Source organism: Emys orbicularis, chromosome 20, assembly GCF_028017835.1.
Source record: "Emys orbicularis isolate rEmyOrb1 chromosome 20, rEmyOrb1.hap1, whole genome shotgun sequence".
Classification (NCBI taxonomy): domain Eukaryota; kingdom Metazoa; phylum Chordata; order Testudines; family Emydidae; genus Emys; species Emys orbicularis.
In genome coordinates this window covers 15,995,861-16,017,082 of record NC_088702.1, presented here as the reverse complement: position 1 = coordinate 16,017,082, position 21,222 = coordinate 15,995,861, and the positions used below count along the sequence as shown (strand labels likewise).

Here is a 21,222-nt window from a genome sequence, read left to right as displayed (position 1 = left end):
GTAGAAAAGAATGTTCTTAAGGTGTTGATCCTTCATAGGAGAGATGAATCTCTGTGGGGTTGAGCTTGGCAGCTGTTCTGCTGTCTCTGGGATCACTTGGGTTCTGTGGTTTCTAAACAAACCTCTCTCCTAATCGTTTTTTTCTCCTTCCCATAGGGTCCTTGATATCAGCCCAGGTGATGGACACACAAACCATTCAAGTGCCTGAGAATGACCGTAAGTGCAGAGTGCTAAATTATATATTCAAAGGCCGGAAGGGTCACCATGATCTAGTCAGACCTCCTTGATAACACACGGCATAGGTCTTCCCTGAATTCATTCCTGTTTGAACTAGAGCAGATCTTCTGAAAAAACGATTGATTTAAAAATTGCCAGTGCTGGAGAAGTTGTTGCTTGCTGCCTGTGCAGTCAAGGTGTAGTTCCACCCACTGGCCTTTCCCAGCTGGGGAATGATCTCTGGCTGAGGGTTGGTCTACACTGAAAACTTACATTGGCATAGCAACAGCTCTCAGGGGTATGAAAAATCCACCCCCCGGAGAGACAGCTATGCCAACCTAAGCCCCGGTGTAGAGCACTAGGTGAATGAAGAATTATTCCGTTGAGCTAGCGACTGCCTCTCGGGGAGGTGGGTTAACTACAGTGACACGAGAATCCCTCCCTCGCTGTAGTGTCTGTGCTCAAGCGCTCACCCTGACAAACTGCTACTGTGGCCCTGCTTCCTTCCAGCAGAAGTCAGTGTAGTGATCTTTAGGAGCACTGATGGCTCGGAGCTCACAAACTGCAAAGACTGGGTTGGTTCCTGCCAGCTGGTTTGGTTCAGTTGTTTTCAGCTTTGTGAAACGGTCCCTTGTAAAGCACAAGCGGTGTGTGTCTGTCTCTCTCTCTCATATATATATATTTTATTTATTTTACTGGTTTAGATGTGATTCTCTTTGCACGTATTGAATGTGATCTAGTCATGACCGCTTGTTCCTAAGATGATGGAAGGTCAGCTCTTCTTCGACTTGGTGTCCGTGTGGATTCCACTGCAGTTGCACGTGCGTCTCGTGGGCATGAGTTCGGTTTCTTTTGAATAGCTGAGCTTGTTGGAGCCACTTATCTTCTCCCCCCCTCCTTCTCACCCCCTTCGTGCTCCTGTTTAAGGGCGTAAAAGGCAGAGCAGACGCAATCCTCCCTCACTTCCCTTTGATGCCCATGGCAGCAAGACGGGACCGAGCGAGCGCCTGGCCCACTGTTTCCCCTAACTGAACACGTTATTTTTTTAAATCAGATTTGTGAAAAAATCTTCATCTTCACACTCCTTTCATGTGGACATTTAAAAAAAAAAAAAAGTGAGGACCCCCTCATACCTCATGCAAGCTGCCACGTCTCAAGGTGGACTTCAAAATCTGCCTATCCTGTGATGGACTCATGCCTGTCAAGGATGGACACAGTCAAGGCAGCTTCTGCCTTTGGGAGAGCCACCTCCCGGATCAGTGCTTTGTGGGCAAGTCCATTTCATCCAGGACCCGCAAATCCAGGGACGCTCTGCTCAGGCGGCGTATGCTGGAGCAGTCCACGTGGGTCACTTCAGACACAGAAGTGACGGCCATTACCAGTGTCAGGCTAGTTAAGCCGGTATCGGCCAGCGCTCTCTTGAGCATAGGTCATGCTCCAGGATTGAGCGCTGGACAGAAGGCGAAGAGAATATCGGCAGAGCTGGCACAAGTGACTTTGATGCCAACCACTTCAATATTGGCAAAGGCCTCTGTACCGAAAGCCGCGGTACTGAGGCTCTTGGCACGGATGGCCCTGGTGTCCGCATCGGTCACTCTGGCGCAGGCTTCCCAGGCAGTAAAGCTGGCATCCGTGCCTGTACATAAAGATGAGACGCACTCGTGGGACTGGACAGAGCCCATATGTAACACCAAACGTGAAGGAAGGTCCCAGAAGGAGGAAACAAAACATCGGTTCAAAGGACCAAGCATCTGAATTGTCTACATAGGCTGTGAATGGCACAGGGAATGAGGGACCCAGCACCAGTCTTGGCACAGGTGTCTGCCCTGGAGTAATCTGGATCACCTCCAGACATCTTCCCTGTGCTGAAGAGACTAATGGCACATCGCCTGACGGCATTGCTGTTCGAAGAGATACTCCTCCTCACCTAACCCATGTACTCCGCCTTGCTCAAATTGAGTAGAGATCCCCCTCTTCCTTTGGAGTGAGAGCCTGTGACCGGAGTCCCGGGGGGGAGCCAACTGAGGTCACTCAATTAGGGTGAACTGCAGAGAATGGGACAGACAACCCCCAAAGCTGGTGGATATTCCAATACCTAGATTTACCAAACCAGCACAAAACAGGTTCTATAACACCTCACTGGTTACCCAGAAGCCAACAACTCCGTTTCCTTAAAGCAACCCAGCCTTAGGCCTCCACCCAGAGGCGCAAGTCAGATATGATGAGGATTACTGAACATCTTATTCATCATATAAATAAGTTCTACCAATCGCAAAGGATTGGACACATTACCTCCCAGGTTAATGAATATTTCAGATCTTACCCAAATACACGCTTACAGCCAGTTCTTATTAACCAAACAAACCTCTATTAAAAAAGAAAAGAGAGAGAGTGTATTGGTTAAAAGATCAGTATCCAAACAGTCATGAGTACAGTTCTTGAGATTCAGATTCATAGCAGAGATGGTGAGCTTTGTAGTTGCAAAGAGTTCTTTCAGAATTTGTGCATAGGTTCTAGTCCAATGTTTATATTCAGGGTGGTCCAGTCAGGACTGGGGTCTGTCTTGGGCTTAAGCTTCCCCTGCATGAAGCATCAAGCAGATCTGAGATTAAAAAAGGATTGGGACCCAAGGCATTTTTACAGTTCGGGGCCCTTAGGTGAACAATAGGCAATCACGGATACTTTGAAGTGGAGCTATTTCCTAAGCATTACAGGTAATTAGCTACATGGATTTACATAAGGCAGTTTATCCATTAGGCAGTCTATCACAAACTTTAAAGTGACATATAGACAGTGACATTATTTCACCCAAGACTCATCTAAATGTTAATATCCCCTTTTGATCTCTGAATCAATAGCTATAGCAGGGGTTGGCAACCTTTCAGAAGTGGTGTGCTGAGTCTTCATTTATTCACTCTAATTTAAGGTTTCGCGTGCCAGTCATACATTTTAACATTTTTAGAAGGTCTTTTTCTATAAGTCTATAATACATAACTAAACCATTGTTATATATAAAGTAAATAAAGTTTTTAAAATGTTTAAGAAGCTTCATTTAAAATTTAAATTAAAATGCAGAGCCCCCCAGACCAGTGGCCAAGAGCCGAACAGCGTGAGTGCCACTGAAAATCAGCTTGCGTGCCGCCTTTGGCACGCAAGCCATAGGTTGCCTACCCCTCAGCTATAGTGACAGACAGGAACTGACTTGTTTAATGTTAGCCATGTAAACAGATATAAGTAAACATAAAATTAGTATCACCTTTAATTTCTAACAACATAGGCTAGAACTTTGAAATGCAAATCTATCTACCATGGAATGGCCCTAATTACCATTTGCATACTCTTCTAACTCTCTAAAGGTTGGCTTTGGATTATATAGCCTGCAAGCTGCTTAACCCTTTCTGGCCATGTGTCATACTTTGTATAAGATTTGCTGCAGTTCTAGAACAGTGGTAGCAACAATGGTTTACATGGTCATATTTTAATCAGATAATGTCACAGACCCAAAAGAGGTGGCTGGGGAGCCTAGTACCCATACGACGTCACCTTAGCCTTACTGGGGACCATCAGCTCTTGTGTCTGGGAGCAAGATTCCCTCTCCCATGTTTCCAGAAAGGAGGCGATCCCGTTCCCCAGTGGCATCGTTAACCAGGCCACCCACACCAGAACCACACATGGGCCCGCAAGAGCAGGAAGCAAGGGAGGGATCGCAACGACCCCCATCTCCACTCAAGGACAAGGCAGTGACACCAGCCCCGGCCCCAGCGATTGATTTGAATTTAAAACTTTTCAAGACCTCCTTTTCTGCATGCAGAGACCTTGGATACTGGGACTACATTTATACAAGAGAAGTCTTTATTTTGAGCACCATGATGCTGGCCAGAATCACCCTTCCTATTAACAAGGGGCTCCTGGAACTGGCTAAAGGACTGTGGCAAATGCCGGGCACTTTTCCTCCCACTTTGAAAAGGGTGGCGAACAGATACCAGTGCCCCCAAAGGGTTTTGAACGCACTTATGTCCATTCAAATGCAGAGTTCCTGGCTCCTTCAGCACAGGAGAAATCACAGTCCACGAAAGGCATGCCTAATGACAAAGACCCCAAAAGTTGGATCTCCATGGACATACGGCATACTCATCAGCCTCCCTCCAGCTGGCAAATACCAGGCTCTGTTCACCAAATACATCTATCTCAATTGGGAGAGGGTCACTCCCTTCCTATCCAAGATCCCTCAAGATAACAAGGAAGAGTTCAAAGAACTAATCAAGGAAGGCCAGATGGTCGTGAGAGCATTCCTACAGGCGGCCAAGAACGCATCTGGTATGGCCACGGTCGTCACTGAGACAGCCTCGTGGGTACAGGCCACAATAGATGGCCTGCCCTTTAATGGGATGGAGCTCTTCAGGCAGAAAACAAACCAAGTATTCCAGTCCCTCAAGGAAAGCTCTGTGATTCTTAGGGATTTACACACCTAAAGGAACCCTTACAAGTAGCAGCCCAAGCAGAGGCAGAGGACACCATCCTACTAGTGGGATTGACAGCCAGAGTTACCCACAAAGAGAATCTCAGATACTCCTGGGGACACCCATCACCTCTGTGCACCAGACTCCCTCTGAGGCAGCAGATTTGACAGGAGCATTGGGAGTTGCATTGGAGTCAGTGTGGAGCCTGCGTCCACCTTCAGGAACTGCCTTTCCACTGGGCCTGGGCAGCCATCCGAGCCAATAAATGGACATTAGAAATTGTCCATGGCTCCCCTATCCATTTCCACGCATTACCCCCTGCCCTATCCTTCTTCAGGGATCCTTGTCATGAGAACCTATTACAAACAGAAGTGTACTAGTTGCTTCATCTCTTCTATGGCATGTAGGTACCTATGGAGTACTGGGGAAGAGGATTATACTCCTGTTCTTTCTTCTTCTGAAGAAGAAAGGAGTTTTCGTCCTATCCAAGCTTCATCCTAGACATGAGAAGATTGGACATATACAACACTGTATCCTATTCAGGATGGTGACATTTGCCTCCATCATCCCATCTCTTGAGGCTCAAGGCTGGTTGGTGGCTCTCTGCTGACATGACATGTACTTCCACGTCGCTATCCATCCAGCTCACAGGAAGCACCTAGGGCTCACAGTGGGGGCCCCATCATTATCAGTGCAACGTTCTGCCCTTTAGACTCTCCGTGGCACGAGTCTTCACAAAGTGCCTCGCGGTAGCAACAGCTCATTCACCTCTACCCTCAGCTCGACGGCTGGATGATGGGGGCAGATCCCAGGAGGAAATGGCGGAAAGCCTGGACTACACACTATCCCTATTCTCTCAGCTGGGCCTCCTGATGAGCTAGGGGAAAAAATCTCTTATCTCACCACAGGCAATAGAGTTCCCAGGAGCCTTGACTGACTCTGGATCAGTCAGAGTGAGCCTTCCTGGAGACAGGGGTAGTCTTTAGTACTTGGGATAGAATCAAACCAGACTGTGACAATGCGGATGTGTCTGGAGCTGTGGGGACATATGTTAACGTACACATACATGACATCGCTTGCCAGGTTTCACCTGCGGCTGCTCTAGCTCAGGCTCAAGTTGGTCTTTTTCCCCAGTAAAACACCTGATAAACAAGAAGGTTGTGCAACCTTCCTACCTGCTCTCCCGAACTCCACCATGCACATCCTGACTGACCAGACCTGCGACACACTACATCATCAAGCAAAGAGGTGCACACGTGTCTCCCCTATGGGGATGCCTTCAAGCTCTGGACACGGTGCCGCCGACACAGGATAACCCCAATGGCTCTCCATCTCCCAGGAGTAGGCAACAACCTGGTGGGCTTGCTGAGCAGAAAATCCATAGCTAGTCGGGAGTGGTCCCTGCAGAGATCCATGATTGCGCCAAGATTCCACCATTGGGGAACTCCTGTGATAGACCTGTTTGTCACCCAGGAAAACACCAAGAGTCAGCATTTCTGTTCTAAAGTGGGCAGGAGCCTGGCAATATTTCCCAACACTGTTCTTCTGCAATCGAGTCCAGGTATCCTGTTTGCCTTTCCTCTGATTCCCCTGGTCTCGGCATGATTTCCAAAATCAAGAGACAAAGCCACAATCATTCGTGTAGCTCCCAACTGGCCCAGGCAGTTTTGGCCAATGGACCTTTTGCCAGTGTCCATTCAGCCACCAGTCCTGTCCAGACCTGATCTCCCAGCATCCTGGCCAGATACTCTGTCCAGACGTGAAGTCCCTGCACCTGACTGCCCGGATGTTGGCTGGGTGAATGACACAGATGGACTGTCTTAGACAAGTCTAGGAGATCCTGATACAGAACACTGGCTTTTGTCAAGAATTATGCATTGGACTTAGCTGCCAGGGCAGATGTAAAGTTTGGGAGAGCAGTATTACAATCCCTATTTGACTGATGCAGTTGGCTCTCTTCGTTCCCACTATCCAGAGGGGACACTGATGGCCAGTCACCTACAGTGGAATCGACACCGACAGATACTTTTAGAAAACAGTCTGGTTCCTTACTCTGCAGTAACTGTGGTTCTTCGAGATGTTGCAGTCAGGGCGGATCCCACGAGCCACCTTCCATTGCCAGTTTCGGAGTCATCAGCTAATTCATAGATTCTAGGACTGGAAGGGACCGCGAGAGGGCTTTGAGTTGTGAGGAAGCTGAAGGTCATGCGTGGCCCTTGTTAAATGATGTCGAAGGCTGAAATGTCGTTGCCTTGGTAACGTTCTTCAGGCTGCTCAGTGCTTCAGTCCTTGGAGCTTCAGTGTTACCAGTACTAACAGCAGATAATGCTCATTCAGCGGACCTCGATGTTTTTCATAAAGAATGACCACTGGCATGGTAAGGTGACAAAGGCACTCGGCCAGGTTTATTGCCCTCAGGGCACAGTCCTAGTGCCCTAGCTCTGTGGTTACAGGTACACTAACACATGAGTGCCTGGTCAGCAGCAGCAGTCTCTGCTATCCCCCAGGCCACACAAAGTGTTAAGGCGAGGTACCCCGACATTTGTAGGCTGAGATAAATAACTTACGTACCACCTTATGTTCCATGACCTCTGTTTTTTACCTCCCCTTGTTCCTGATGTCTTGGAGAAAATATCCCTATTCATAATTCTGTCACACCCCAATCTAGTACAAGATCAGATGGTTTATCTGTACTAGCTGGAATATATTTACATAAATATCTAGTGCCTAGTACACTAGCAACAACTTTGACAAGTTCACGTACTGAATAGTGAACTTACAAGCATCTGCTTTAATACACGGCCTGACTTTGGTTCACAGCCTCTGGGTCAGGACACAGATCTTGCACCAGGCCCAGTGCTCCAGGCTCTCTCTGTCTACTACAGCCCTGAACAGATACTGCTATTCAAAATATCTGAACTCGTGCACATGAGACACATGTGCACCTTCTGTGGGATCCACACTGACTAAATCTCGAAGAATCACAGCTACTGTAGGGTAAGAAACTGTTCCCTCCAGTAGTAAATACACTTGGAGTCTTTCTGCACTCAAAGCAATACTATAGTAGTTTTGGTGAGTATTGAATCTTTGAAATTCAAGTACTTCTTGTTCCAGAGATTCCAGTGTCCATGTCTCAGATGAAATGTAGTTGAAAGTTTGGGGCTTAATAGCTGTTGTATCAGAGCATAAAGATGAGGTTCAGGGTGGAGATAATGACTGAGCCCTAACAAGATGACTGAATTAGTACAGAATCGGGAATGGCCTCTGGCAAGTTGAACTACTAAATCTAGGGTAAAACTTTCAAACAAGTGCCTAAGCGGCCAGATTGTCAAATGTATTTAGGTGCTTATTGATAGGTGCCTAGTGGGTGTTCAAAAGCACCTAGGTGGGCTAGAAATATAACTCCCATTGCTTTCACTTTTACAAATCCCAATAGGTGCCTCCCTGCATCTTTAGGTACCTAAATACCTTTGAAAATCTGGCCCCAAGTGACTTGAAAATTTTACCCCTGGGTTTTTTTTTTTTTTTTTTTTTTTTAAATGTCAGTTGCCCGTGATAACTCCATCTCTAGTCTCCCAGGCATTCAAGAAGGAGCGAAATGTAGCTCCACTCTCCTTCGGGCTGTCACTATGATGTCAGTTTTCTAATTTATTGTTAATTTTGGATTGACACTTACAGGAACACTGATTTGTAATCTAGTAAATCTCAATGAGTTCCCAGTAGATTCAGATACAATTCTTGTCCCTGCTAGTTTCTGCAGCTTCACAATTAATTTCCTATTTTAAGCTTTCATAAGTGAATTTCTGCCCCTTTGCTGATTGAAAGACCAACATAAACTGACCAGACAAGGCAGCATTGAAACGGACTATACCCAAAGTGCTGCCAAATGCACAAAGTGAACGAAAAAGCTCGTTAATGTTTTTGTTCCAGTGATTTTAGTATTGCATGTCAGCACTAGGCTGCATTTTCAGACCCATGTGACTTTAAGATGGTAGCCCTCAAGAAATGGTAGATTTCTACGGCCAGAAGGGACCATTAGATCATCTAGTCTGACCTCCTGCATCACACAGACCAGATAATTTCACCCACTTACCCTTATATTGAGCCCAATCACTTGTTTGGCATCTCTTCCAGCAAGGCAGCCAGGCCGGATTTGAAGGCATCAAGAGTTGAGGAATCCATCGCTTCCCTGGATGGTTCCAATGGTTAATCACTCTTTTAAAAACAATACAATATTGTGAACAGGTCTGGCTTTTTCCAGCCATTGGTGGTTCTTCTGCCTTTCTGTACCCAAGAGCCCTTTAGTGTATTTTTTCCCCTCCGAGAACGTACTTGTATGCCATAATCATGTTAGCTGGCAATCTTCTTTTCAATGAACTAAACAGCTCTCTAAGCCTCTCACTGTTAGGCATTTTTTCCAGCCCTTGGGATTCAGGAAGGATGATCCCTTCACACTACGTTGTAATTGGTCCTGGGTATAAATGAAAATCTGGCTCCCAGTCCATTTTAAAACAAATATGTTCGTGGCTTAGCTCTGCCAAGTGTTTACAAATAGGATCTTATTACATGACATTACCTTTGGGGTGCAGTGCAAATGCTGTCTTATTGCTGTTTCTTTCCAGCAATTGATATACCCTGTACTGCGTACGTATCGCAAAGCGGAACACCCAGGGTCGAGTGGCAGTTTGAAAAGGGCCGTTCAATAGTGCTGTTCTACTATGATTCGAAATTCACAGGTACGTGAGTCCATTGTACGGAATGTCTGAGGGCCCCTTTACGGTCTCTGGGCCAGGTGTTGGATAAGCACAGGTTATACCAGCTGGTTGCAGCATCTGAGGCAGGGTGGATTGCTTTAAATCAGAGTGCTTTAAATGATTGATTTTTATCTTGTTTTGCATTTGTGGTGGCTTTAGCATGGGTTGATGGGTTCACTTGCACCCACAGATAGCATGAAACCAAGGGTGCAAAAACAGAAATACCCGATGTGAATGGGAGGCCCCAGTGGGCAGAGGGGAAGGGGGGGAAATATTTTTGAGTGAGCCTGCCCTGCACCCTTCCTGCAACATCAGCTTCTGCATCCCCCGTTCCGGGTGTTGCGACCTGGTGCATGGGGTAGTGGTACCACTCAGGTTTTGCCTTGTCTAATGGAGGGGCCAAACCTGAGTGGTTCTACTACCCCATGCACCAGGTCACAATGCCTGGAGCAGGAAGCCGGGCCCTGCCTTGCAAGACATGAGCCATCGCTGTAGGTAGGGTTGCCAGGTTCACCAGCTTGCACTCCTCATGAGGGAGGCTGGACAAAACTTTACAAACCACATCTCCGCTGGCCTGGCACACACACTGCTCCTGGCACGTTGGGTGGAAGGTCTCCCCAGCCTTATAATAAAATCCCAGGTAGACACATCCACATTGGGACATAGGGATGCACTCATCACCACTGAGCACAAAGCCCTCATCACACACGCAGCCGTCCCAGCACTGGGCCGAGCACTGAACTGGGGCATAGAGGCTGCTACAGGTCGACTGGCAGCCCCGGGCGTAGACCTCACGGTGGCTGTTTTGGGCACAGGAGAGACCTGTCATTGAAACAACAAGACGGTAGCATCCCATAAAAGAAAACTAGCTGGATTCTGAACTATGTAACAACGTAAGGGCTGGAGAAGGGAGCCTGATGACAGCCCTGGAGAATGGAGTCTGTTGGGTGCAGTATGGGAAGCTGCCAGGCAAGCTTCCTTCATACTGTGCCTTGCCAGTATGTTGTTGCAGGACCCCTTGTCAGAGGAAAGTTCAGTCTCCATGGCCCCTTCAGCTCTTGGCCTCTTCTGACACTGGCAACTCCAGATATTAGCATGAGCTCTGTGACAGGCTCATTTGTACAATAAGGACCTGCATGAGACCCACACACTCATGAAATACAGGCCCCATATCCCTGGACAACCCACACTGAGTCAACTTCTACCCCTAGGCAGGGCCTGGATCGGAATTTGCACCCTCCAGGGGACAGGCCCTGAATTCCAATTCCCTGCTCCTGAGCCAGTCAGTTCCCCTGTCTTGGGATCAGATCAGAATTGGTGCCCCCTAGAGGGGAAAAGCCCCATATCCTCTCCCATGCCCACCCTGACCTGGCCAGTCCCCCTACCCTGGGGCTGGATCAAAGCCTGCACCCCCTAGGGGAGAAACATCTCGTATCCCCTTCCCTGAACACCAACCAACTTGGCTTTCCCTTGAGCAAAGACCCTGTTTTCTTTCCCTCGTACATTAACTTTCATCCCAGAAGGCGGTCCCAAGCTGCTTCCACTTACTGCAGAAGGAGTTGGTCCTCCAGGCATATATAGTGACCCCGGTGGCCTGGCAGGCTGCAGTATAGCTGGTGATAAGCTGGCATATCACGGCTTGTTGGCCTTTGAAGAAGCAATAGTCGTACACGCAGTCTTGGAAGTAGCCCTGCAGAACCCCGCCCCTCTAAAGAACTTTACAGGTAGAGCTGATTGAAAACAAACCCCAAATGGTGAATTTTGAATTCATTTTCATTCTGTTCGTTTTTTATTTTCCTTTTAAAAAAACATTTTTAAACTATGTTTCAGTTTCCCATTTGCAGGTTAAGTAGTTTTTGAAAATGAAATTTTATTGATTCCAAAACCAAAAAATTTTCAATTTGGGAAATTTTTTTAGTCATAAAAAAATCCCACCGTTTTTTCTTCAGGGTGACTGATTACAATTGCCAATACAAACCTATCCATCTATTACATCCATTTAATCTCTCCATCCATTTTAGCCACGTATCCTCCACTTAATCTATTTAATCACCCAATCCATCTAATTGATCTACCCATCTATTAAATCTGTTTAATCTCCCTATCCATCTAATCCATCCTCCTAACAATATATTGAGTCTCTCCCTTTCTCTAATCTAATCTAATCTGGCTCCCTCCCCTGCCGGAGCTGCTCCCTAACGGCTCCAACCAACGCAGCCGCTCCGTCCCCTCCCCCTCCCAGAGGAGCCATTAGTGCTCACAGTAAGATGACATTTTTCTGGCTGTGGTAGATAGTAAGTGTGATAATTGGTAAACACAGTACTTACATTGCATTTACATTCATCTCCCAAAAGACCTCTTCCCAAGAATTCACACATACACATTGCCCATTATACAGTACCTTGGTCTCATTATCCAATTTATCCCACATACACGATCCCAGCGATATATCTTTGGTACAGGGCTCTGGGGCAATAGGTAAGGACAAACATACCCACTTTTGAGGAGTCCATTCGGTTCAACCTCTGGTGTCCAATAGCTTCCCTCCCTCCCCAGCCCACTGGCTCGAGATCCGGGGTAGCAAGAAAGATCCCATGTGCAATATGGGGAGTGGACTAACTTTCCATATCCTTGCTTCCAGAGACTGTTGGGGTGCAATTTTACCAACAATTTCTCTAATTAAAAGGTCTGGCCTTACCATGCTAGAAACATACTGCATCCATTCATATTGATAAGTATCAATGATCTTTTTCTTTGCTTTAGAAGTGTATTAAAACCTTAGTGTTTCCCGCTATTACCCAAAACATTTCGTGATCCAAGGTGGACAAAGCAAGTATCTGCATTTCAGTACATCCCATGGCTATAGCAGTATGGTTTTCAATTTCCATCTGTTTCCTATACAGCAGCCAGGTGATGGCATTGAGCCACATATTCCATCTAGCTTTCAAATTACCCAGACTTATTTGGACTAGATCCACATTAGCATGTATTTGTTTCTGTATCAGGCTGTCCTGTAGCTGGGACAGAGAGCTTAATTTATTCTTAATTACCTCCAGGTTCAGTATTCATAATTCCTACTCCAAAACCAATCCCTCCTAATATTGTGTCTGCTACCTGAGGATGTTTCCCTGTTAACAGACTGGCATTCCTTGACCTCCACCCTTCTGCAACATTGGCTTCTGAAAATATAGTTAAACTACTGCATTAAAAGCATTTTTCAATACATAACAATGCTAGCAACAAGACAAACAACACAACACAAAACACAAGTTTTGTTACGACAGTAGATCCATGGTATTCTGGGTTGCTCTTCAGTTGGTACCAGCTTTTTGTGATTTTCTGAAAGACAAAAACACCATGTTTCTACCCCTTTTGGGGTGGCAGATTATTGCTTAAAATATCCCTTTCTTTTACAAATAGCCTTGCTGATTTCAGGCAAAACAGAGGAATTACCCCCATATTTTCCTGTGTTTTTGTTCTATAGGCAGGCCAGGTTTCAATGTCTTTTACCTTTTAAGGGTTTAGGGGAAATTATCCCACTGTTCAGTCATTAAATTCAGGAGGTGGTGTACCTCAGTTTCCCTTCTTATCCAGAAGACCAAGTTGATAATGGTTTTTCTGCTGTGCTAAGCTTTACATTTATTCACAGGTAATAGTTGAGAAGCATCATTACCCTATGACCTTAAAGGGGTACTTATTAACATTACATTTATCCCAATGTTTAATATTAACATCAAATCTATTAAAAGTATCTTGTTATACCATGAATTATATCCTTGGGCTTTTGGTGAATTAAAAGGTAGGGGTGTCATGTATATAAGCAGAACACTTTTGTATTTGTCTTCAGATTTCAGCACTGCATACTGCATTTTTCTATTTAGGGTTAACCTGTCCCCCTCTTATTCTTAGGTTTGACTCCTTCCACCTTCCTCTGGAGGGTCATAATTTGAGTCTTTTGGTTTCAGGTAGTTTGTTTGCTGACCAGATATGTCCTTTATCTGTGGCTCCTTTGTGCTGCCAATTATGGGCAGTTCTCTCCTTCCTCTATCAGTTAGGTAATTTGCATATAGTAATTTTTACATGTATATTTTACCTCTACCTATATATATATATCCTTCAAGGCCAGGAGGTGGACAAACTCCTATATCCTTCAGAGTTTGCCTGGTTGGCAAAATAGAAGTGCCAAGCCTTCTAGAGCTGGCGGTGTGCACGCCAGTTTTCACAATAACCACAACATATGCCAATATTCCCCCTTTCACAATTCTCCACCATAATGTTATACTTAGAAAACGATGTTAAGCAAATCCAATTTCCCCATAAGAATTAATGTAAATGGGGGGGTTAGGTTCCAGGGAAATTTTTTTCACCAGACAAAAAACTATATTTTATCTATCTATCTATATACACACACACAGAGTATAAGTTTTAAAGAAACAATTTAATACTGTACACAGCAATGATGATTATGAAGCTTGGTTGAGGTGGTGAAGTTAAAGGGTGGAAGAGGGTGGGATATTTCCTGGGGAATACCTTACTGCTAAATGATTAACTAGCATTCGGCTGAGCCCTCAAGGGTTAACACGTTGTTGTTAACGTAGCCCCACACTCTACAAGGCAGCACGAATAGAGGGAGGGGAGACAGCGTGGCAGACAGAGACCGAGACACACACCCTGTGTGAGTGGGAGAGAGAGAGAGATGTGCATAGCCCCTCTTAAGTATGCTGACCCCACTCTAAGTACAAAAATCAGGAAGTTGAGACAGCAGCTGCGGTTAGCAAGCTCTCTCCATCCTGAGCCCGGTCCTGTCCCCACCCTGCTCTATATGCAGAAGGGGTAACCGGGGTGCAAGAGTAGGGGGGAGGGAGACACCCTGACATTAGCTCCCCTCCTTCCCACTCCCCTGCACAGCAAGCAGGAGGCTCCCAGGAGCAGCTCCAAGGCAGAGGGCAGGAGCAGCACATGGCAGTGGCGGGAGGGACAGCTGAACTGCCGGCAGTTGGTAGCCTGCTGGGAAGCTGCTACACAGGGAACTTAAGGGAACGGGGAGCTGATAGGGGGGCTGCCGGTCCACCCTGGTTCCAAGCCCCCACCAGCCAGCTGCAACGAGCTGCTCTTCCTGCAAGCAGTGGACAAAGCAGGTGGCTGCCAAAGGTTATACGGGAGCATTGTACAACTTGAAACGAGCATGTTCCCTAATTGATCAGCAACGTAACAATGAAACAACATTAACTGGGATAACTTGAAGTGAGGAGTTACTATATTGCCATTGGCAATTGACAATGGTCTGAGTCAACATGGCTGATGAGAGCAGGGTGTGGAGGAAGTGAACTTATAGGAGTTAATACCCCCAGCAGGGGGCGGTACCTTGTAATATATCCACTTCTTGAAGCACCCACAGCTCTGCAGCGCCACGCAGCCCTGGCCATCGAAGTCCTCCATCACTAAACCATACACAGCTGCCCACTCCAGAATTTGGGTTTCAACTTGGAACACGTCCCCTTGTCTGCAGCTCTAACCACTAGACCAAATGTCCCTCCAAGAGTCAGAAAGAAAACCCCAGAGTCCTGACTCCCAGCCCTTCTGTGACTAAGCAACTAGATCCTAATCCCTTCCCAGAGCTGGCAGTACAACCCAGGAAACCTGATTGCAAGCCCTCCAGCTCTGATTGGCTAGATCCTGGCTCCCAGCCCTGCCTGCTCTAACCCAGTAGACCCCACGTCCCTCCCTGAACCATGACTAGAACCCAGGAGTTTTGGCTCCCAATTCCCCCGAACAACACTATTGTAAGTGATACCTGCACCTTCTCTTCCGGTGGTGCCTTAATTTAAGAAGCTTTCTCTCACCCCCATCTGCACGTTCCCTCTGATCTTCTCCTGCAGGTGCCAGCTGCCCCAGTAACTCACACTACGAGCTCTGTGGGAGCGGCTGCCCTGCCACCTGCCACAGCCTTTAGGGGCCTGATGGCTGTGACGCCCCCTGTGCCGAAGGTTGTTTCTGTGACGCCGGGTTCCTCCTGAGCAGAGACTGGTGTGTCCCCGTCGTGCAGTATGTCTGTGTGCACCAGGGCAGGTACTACAGGAAGGGAGAGGAGTTCTACCCCAGCGCCTCCTGCCAGGAACGGTGCCGGTGCAAACACAGCGGGGTCGTTGAGTGCCAGGAGGCCTCCTGCGGAGCCAATGTGCAGTGCAGGGTGGAGAATGGAATCCTAGGCTGCCACGCCACATGCTTTGGCAAATGTGTAGCATCTGGTGACCCTCACTATCTGACCTTTGACGGACGGGCCTTTGATTTCCAGGGCACTTGCACTTACAGCTTGGCCAGAGTCTGTAGTAGTGAAGCTGGGCTGGCAAACTTCTCTGTGGTGGTAGAAAATGAGAGCTACAGCTGTGATGGGTTGGATCACAGAAACCCTCTTGGAAACTGCCAAATGATGTGCCAAGACTACTTCTGCCCCTGCCTTCCCTGCCAGCTCAGGACTCCAGCACCCTGTCTTGCTGAGCCAGACACTCCCGTCTGCTCCAATACAGACCCAGGGTCTGAACCACGTGCCACAAAGCTGCAGAGTTAACTGAAAGCAGTTTACAGAGGTGTTCCTGTCTTTAGCACTCAGATGCCCAACTCCCAATGGGGTCTAAACCCCAAATAAATCCATTTTACCCTGTATAAGGCTTATAAAGGGCAAACTCATAAATTGTTCGCCCTCTATAACACTGATAGAGAGATATGCACAGCTGTTTGCCCCCCCCCCCAGGTATTACTACATACTCTGGGTTAATTAATAAGTAAAAGGTGATTTTATTAAATACAGAAAGTAGGATTTAAGTGGTTCCAAGTAGTAACAGACAGAACAAAGTGAATTGCCAAGCGAAATAAAATAAAACACGCAAATCTAAGCCTAATACAGTAATACAATTGAGTACAGATAAAATCTCACCGTGAGAGATGTTTCAGTAAATTTCTTTCACAGACTGGACACCCTAGTCTGGGCCCTTTCTGAGAAGATGGAATGCCACCTCGGCGTGTCATGACTCCGCTTCATTTTTTGGATGGTTATTTTCTCCGATCAGTCCAAGTTAGCATTTACAGTCTTGAGAAAAGGGATTAAAATGGCCATTCATGTGCTGTAACTTTCTTTCACCTTCCAGTAAGCTGGGGTCTAACCCATTACGTCAGTTTGCAAAGAAGGACCCTTCCTGACAGCTTGCTCTCTATCACCATGAGCATGTTTGGACTCAAGCAGCAAGCAGTACTCTATCATTTTGTTGCCTCAGCTCCTCAAAAGAGGTGAAATAATTAGTTTGTGCGGGAATCGGACATATGTCATACATTAACTAGGACAATTTTAGCTTGATTACTATAGTGCTCTTTATACTGCGACTCCTGCTGCAGTTGTTTGTATCCTTCTTCTGTATCCCCCTCAACAGTTCTGCAAGGCAGCTGACTGAATTCTTACAGGGCCAAGAGACCAAATTAGATGGTTTCACTGCCTTTCAGGGAGCTGACTTTAAATCTATGGGCCATACATATTAACCAATAATCCTATTTTATACCAGTTCATTATATAATAGGTACCCCTACAGGAAGGTTATGCCAATTAGAGAGAGGAACCAAGTTCCAGGTACAGTTTGTGTACACAAATGCTATGGGTATATCTGAATATAGAAATATGCCTCCCCACTCTGACACTGAAGGCAGAAACACAGTTTGGGCTGGCTCCTAGAGGAGGTGCAGGAACCCAAGCTGCTGTATGTTTAAAGCCAATTTTCTTGTTTAATAATCCAGATATTCTCTTCTGTATTTTATTATATACTTTATTTTTATTTTGATTACTTTTTACACTCAAAAAAACAGCACACGAGCAATGTCTATTGCACCACAAAATTTGAATGCAACAACATTTTGCTGTGGTGGAGTTGTGCGAATGCAATACAAGAGTGGTTTTTTGTAAAGCCTGACAATGCACCTCATTTTTCTGATGCTGAGAGCAGTGCAAGATGCTGCTCTGAACATGGAAGCAGGAATTCCTGAGTTCTAATTCTAGATCTAGCCCTTACTCCCTCTAATGGTGAGTAGAAGCTTTATACAAGTAGAGAGCAGGGAAGGGGTTAATTCAGGTCAGAGGGAGATTGGCAGTGGGGCAGGTGGGGTCCATTAATAAAAAGACTGGGTTTTCATAGACCACCCTCTTTGAGACAGCAGAGAATGAAGCTCTAGAGTGGGCTTTACGCACCCCCCAGGTATTTTCCTATGTGGAAGTCTGTGTAGCCTGACTTTCTCCAGTATGCCTAGAGCACAAAACTGCCCTTCCTGCCAGACAAGCTGGGAACAAGTGGGAGACTGAGGTAGCAACTGTACCCAGCAGAAAGAGGTAAGGTACTCCTACGCAATCCCACTGTGATGCTAGTCCTGTCACTTGACTTCTCTGTCCCTAAGGGCCCACCTTGTAAAATGAGTATAATGTAACTATCCAAGTTAAAAGCATGTGATGTGTGTAAATTCACCTGTATTGGGAATATTCTTTGAGATGGAGAAGCTAAGTATTTTGTTCTTGCGTTAGGAAAAGTAAGAACGTCCTTAAGAAACAAAGAACACTATTAGACTTAATGAGAAGTGCTACAATCTTAGAGGCCACAGGGCTGTGAGAAAACAGTAGTAAAGATCAAAGGGAAACAGTGTCTAAGAAACACTGAATCCTGCAGGAGGAGCACAGGCAGCCTCATTCCTTGCCCCTTCATTTACACTGGTCTGCATCAGGAGTAATTCTCCTCAAAATCTCTACCGGTCCAAGTTGGTCCCCTTTCCGCGGATCATGCATTCCTTCTCTCTGATTCCACTCCGGTAAACCTTTTGGGTCGGGATCTGTTATGTAAACTTGGCTGTACCATCTATTGTTCCCCAGATGGTGTCTACTTATAAATACCCCAGTCCTCTCTGAGCCATTCTGTGGCCTCCCTGCTGTCTGAAACTTCCCTTTCCACTCCAGTTCCCTGTTACCCATTCATCCCGTCCCTTGAACACCTAATTTCGCAGGTCCCATCTTTTCTGTGGCCAACCCACCCATCTGAAGTGGGCCGCTTAAATACTGACCCCGTCTGCATTATTGTTGACTCCTCTAAACCCCTGTCTCAATACCCTTTAAACCCCAAAGCAGAGGCTGGCATTGCTCGGGTCATGACCGCCCTGTGGGAACAAGGCATTATTGTCCCCTACTCCAGCCCCTGTAACACCCCTATCCTCCCAGTTTGATGGTAAATCGTGGCCGTTTGTTCAGGATCTTCGAGCCGTTAACCGCATTGTTATACCCGCCTTTCCTGTTGTCCCTAACCCAGCAACAATTCTGGCTTCTATCCTACCAGGTGCAACTCATTTTACTGTTGTTGATTTGTGCTCTGCTTTCTTTTCTGTCCCGGTTCACCCTGACTCCCAGTATCTTTTTGCCTTTTTTTACAAGGGGCAACAGTACACATGGACCATGCTCCCTCAGGGGTATACTGAAAGCCCATCTTACTTTTCCCAAGCATTAACCCGAGACCTTGCTGACCTTGTTTTTCCGTCCAGGTCCACACTAGTCCAATATGTAGATGATCTACTCCTCTGTTCCCCTTCGTTGTCTGCCTCAGAAACTGATTCTTTAGTGCTCCTTACTGCCCTAGCAAAGAAGGGTCACAAGGCTTCTCACTCTAAGCTACAGCTCTGTCAGGCCTCCGTCACATACCTTGGCTTTCTCCTCTCCCAGGGTTCCCGTACACTTTCTCCCGCCCGCGTCCAAGCTATCCTCAGCTTTCCCCGACCCCGCTCCCCACACCAGGGCCGAAAGTTTTGGGGCATGGCTGGATTTTGCAGGCAATGGATTCCCCAATATGCCTCCCTTGCAAAACCTCTCCAGGACCTCACTCGAGTCTCTGTCCCTGACCCCATGCCGTGGCCCCCTGAGGCCAACTCTGCCTTTGTTTCCCTCAAACAGGGTTTGGCTTCTGCCCCCGCCTTAGGACTGCCTGACTATTCTAAGCCCTTCACCCTTTTCTGCCACGAGCAATCTGGGTGTGCACTGGGAGTCCTCACTCAGATGCACGGAGACAAAAACCGCCCAGTGGCTTATTTCTCTGCCACTTTGGACCCTGTTGCCCAAGGCTTACCCCCCTGCCTGCATGCTGTGGCTGCCGCAGTGTACCTTGTCGAAATGTCCAAATCCCTTGTCCTCCGCTCTCCTCTTACCCTCATGGTACCTCACTCTGTGAAACCCTCCTGCTACAACATAACACAGGCCACCTCTCCACCGCCCGCCTTACCAGGTATGAACTTTTACTGCTGTCGGCTTCGTATATCACCATAAAGCATTGTTCTCAGTTAAACCCTGCCACTCTCCTTCCTTTGTCTGATGACGGTGATCCCGATGACTGCCTTGCAACTGTCTCTGCTGTCATCGTCCCGCGCTCTGACCTTTCTGATGTCCCTCTCCCTAACTCTGACCTTGTTTTGTTTACTGATGGTTCCTGTTTTCGAGACAACCAAGGTCGTCTCCTTGCAGGATACACTGTAGTGTCACTCTCTGAAACTCTAGAAGCTGCGCCTTTACTTTCTGTAACCTCAGCGCAAGTTGCTGAATTAGTTGCCCTCACCTGTGCCTGCTTTTTGGCGGAGGGATGCTCCGCCACCATTTACACTGACTCCCGCTACGCTTTTGGGGTTGTACATGACTTTGGCACCCTCTGGCAAGCTCGGGGTTTCCTTACCTCCCCCGGTACCCCTATCAAAAATGGCCCCTACATCGCTGCTCTCCTGTATGCAGTTTTACTTCCGTCTGCCCTAGCTATTGTTAAGTGCCTTGGCCACTCGATGGCGGATACTGATGTTGCTAAGGGTAACGCATTTGCTGACGCCTCTGCTAAACATGCTGCTGCCATAGAACCTTCTCCAGATGCATTCCTAGGTTCCCTTTCTGTTTCTATACCATCGCCGTCCCTCACTAACCTCACCCTGCTCCAAGACTCTGACCCAGAAGCCGAAAAAGATTCCTGGGTTGCCCAGTTGCTCTCTACATCCTGATTCCCTTTGGCATTCGCCTGCTGGCGCCTTTGTGGCCCCCTTTTCACTCTACCCGTCACTGGCCGCCCTGCTACACGGTGTTTCACATGTCGGAAAGGAGGGGATGGTCTCTGCTGTAACTAAGGCAGGATGGTGGGCCCCCCATTTCAGCTCTTTTGCAACCCGTCACTGTGCCGCCTGTACCACTTGCCAAAGCCACAATATTGGTAAACCTGTAAAAGTGGCTCAGGGGTTCCGGGGCCTGCCCCAAGTACCATTCTTGCATTGGCAACTTAATTTTGTACAAATGCCTAAGTGTCAACAATATGCATTTATTTTGGTTATGGTATGCTTATTTTCTGGTTGGATCAAAGCCTTTCCTTGTCGAAAGGCTGACTCACTGTCTGTTGCCAAATGTTTATTAAATCATATTATGCCTGCCAAGGGAATTCCTGCCACTCTGTCCAGTGATCGGGGTACACATTTTACTGGACAACTTGTTCAACACCTGGATCGTGTATTACATATCACACACCTGTTGCACTGTCCCTACCACCCACAGAGCGCAGGTGTAGTTGAAAGACGAAATGGTGTCCTTAAGAATAAGCTTGCTAAAATTTGTGACTCTACAGGGTTAAGTTGGCCAGCGGCTTTACCTCTGGCCCTTATGGAAATGCAATCCACTCCATCCCAAAGGCATAAATTGAGTCCCTTTGAAATTGTGATGGGACGCCCTATGCGAGCTATGGCTACCATTACTCCAGTCC

The 21,222-nt window shown here is 47.0% G+C and overlaps 1 protein-coding gene across 1 annotated transcript in view; it reads left to right on the top strand.

Annotated features, from left to right (window-relative positions):
- The window catches only part of LOC135892782 (junctional adhesion molecule A-like), an 85,983-nt gene that overhangs the window by 24,065 nt on the left and 40,696 nt on the right, over positions 1 to 21,222 (top strand). The window contains exons 2-3 of the mRNA XM_065420580.1: positions 157 to 216; positions 9,299 to 9,412. Of these exons, the coding sequence (XP_065276652.1) occupies positions 180 to 216; positions 9,299 to 9,412 (151 nt within the window). The 5' untranslated portion in view covers positions 157 to 179. The remainder of the gene's footprint in view (positions 1 to 156; positions 217 to 9,298; positions 9,413 to 21,222) is intronic.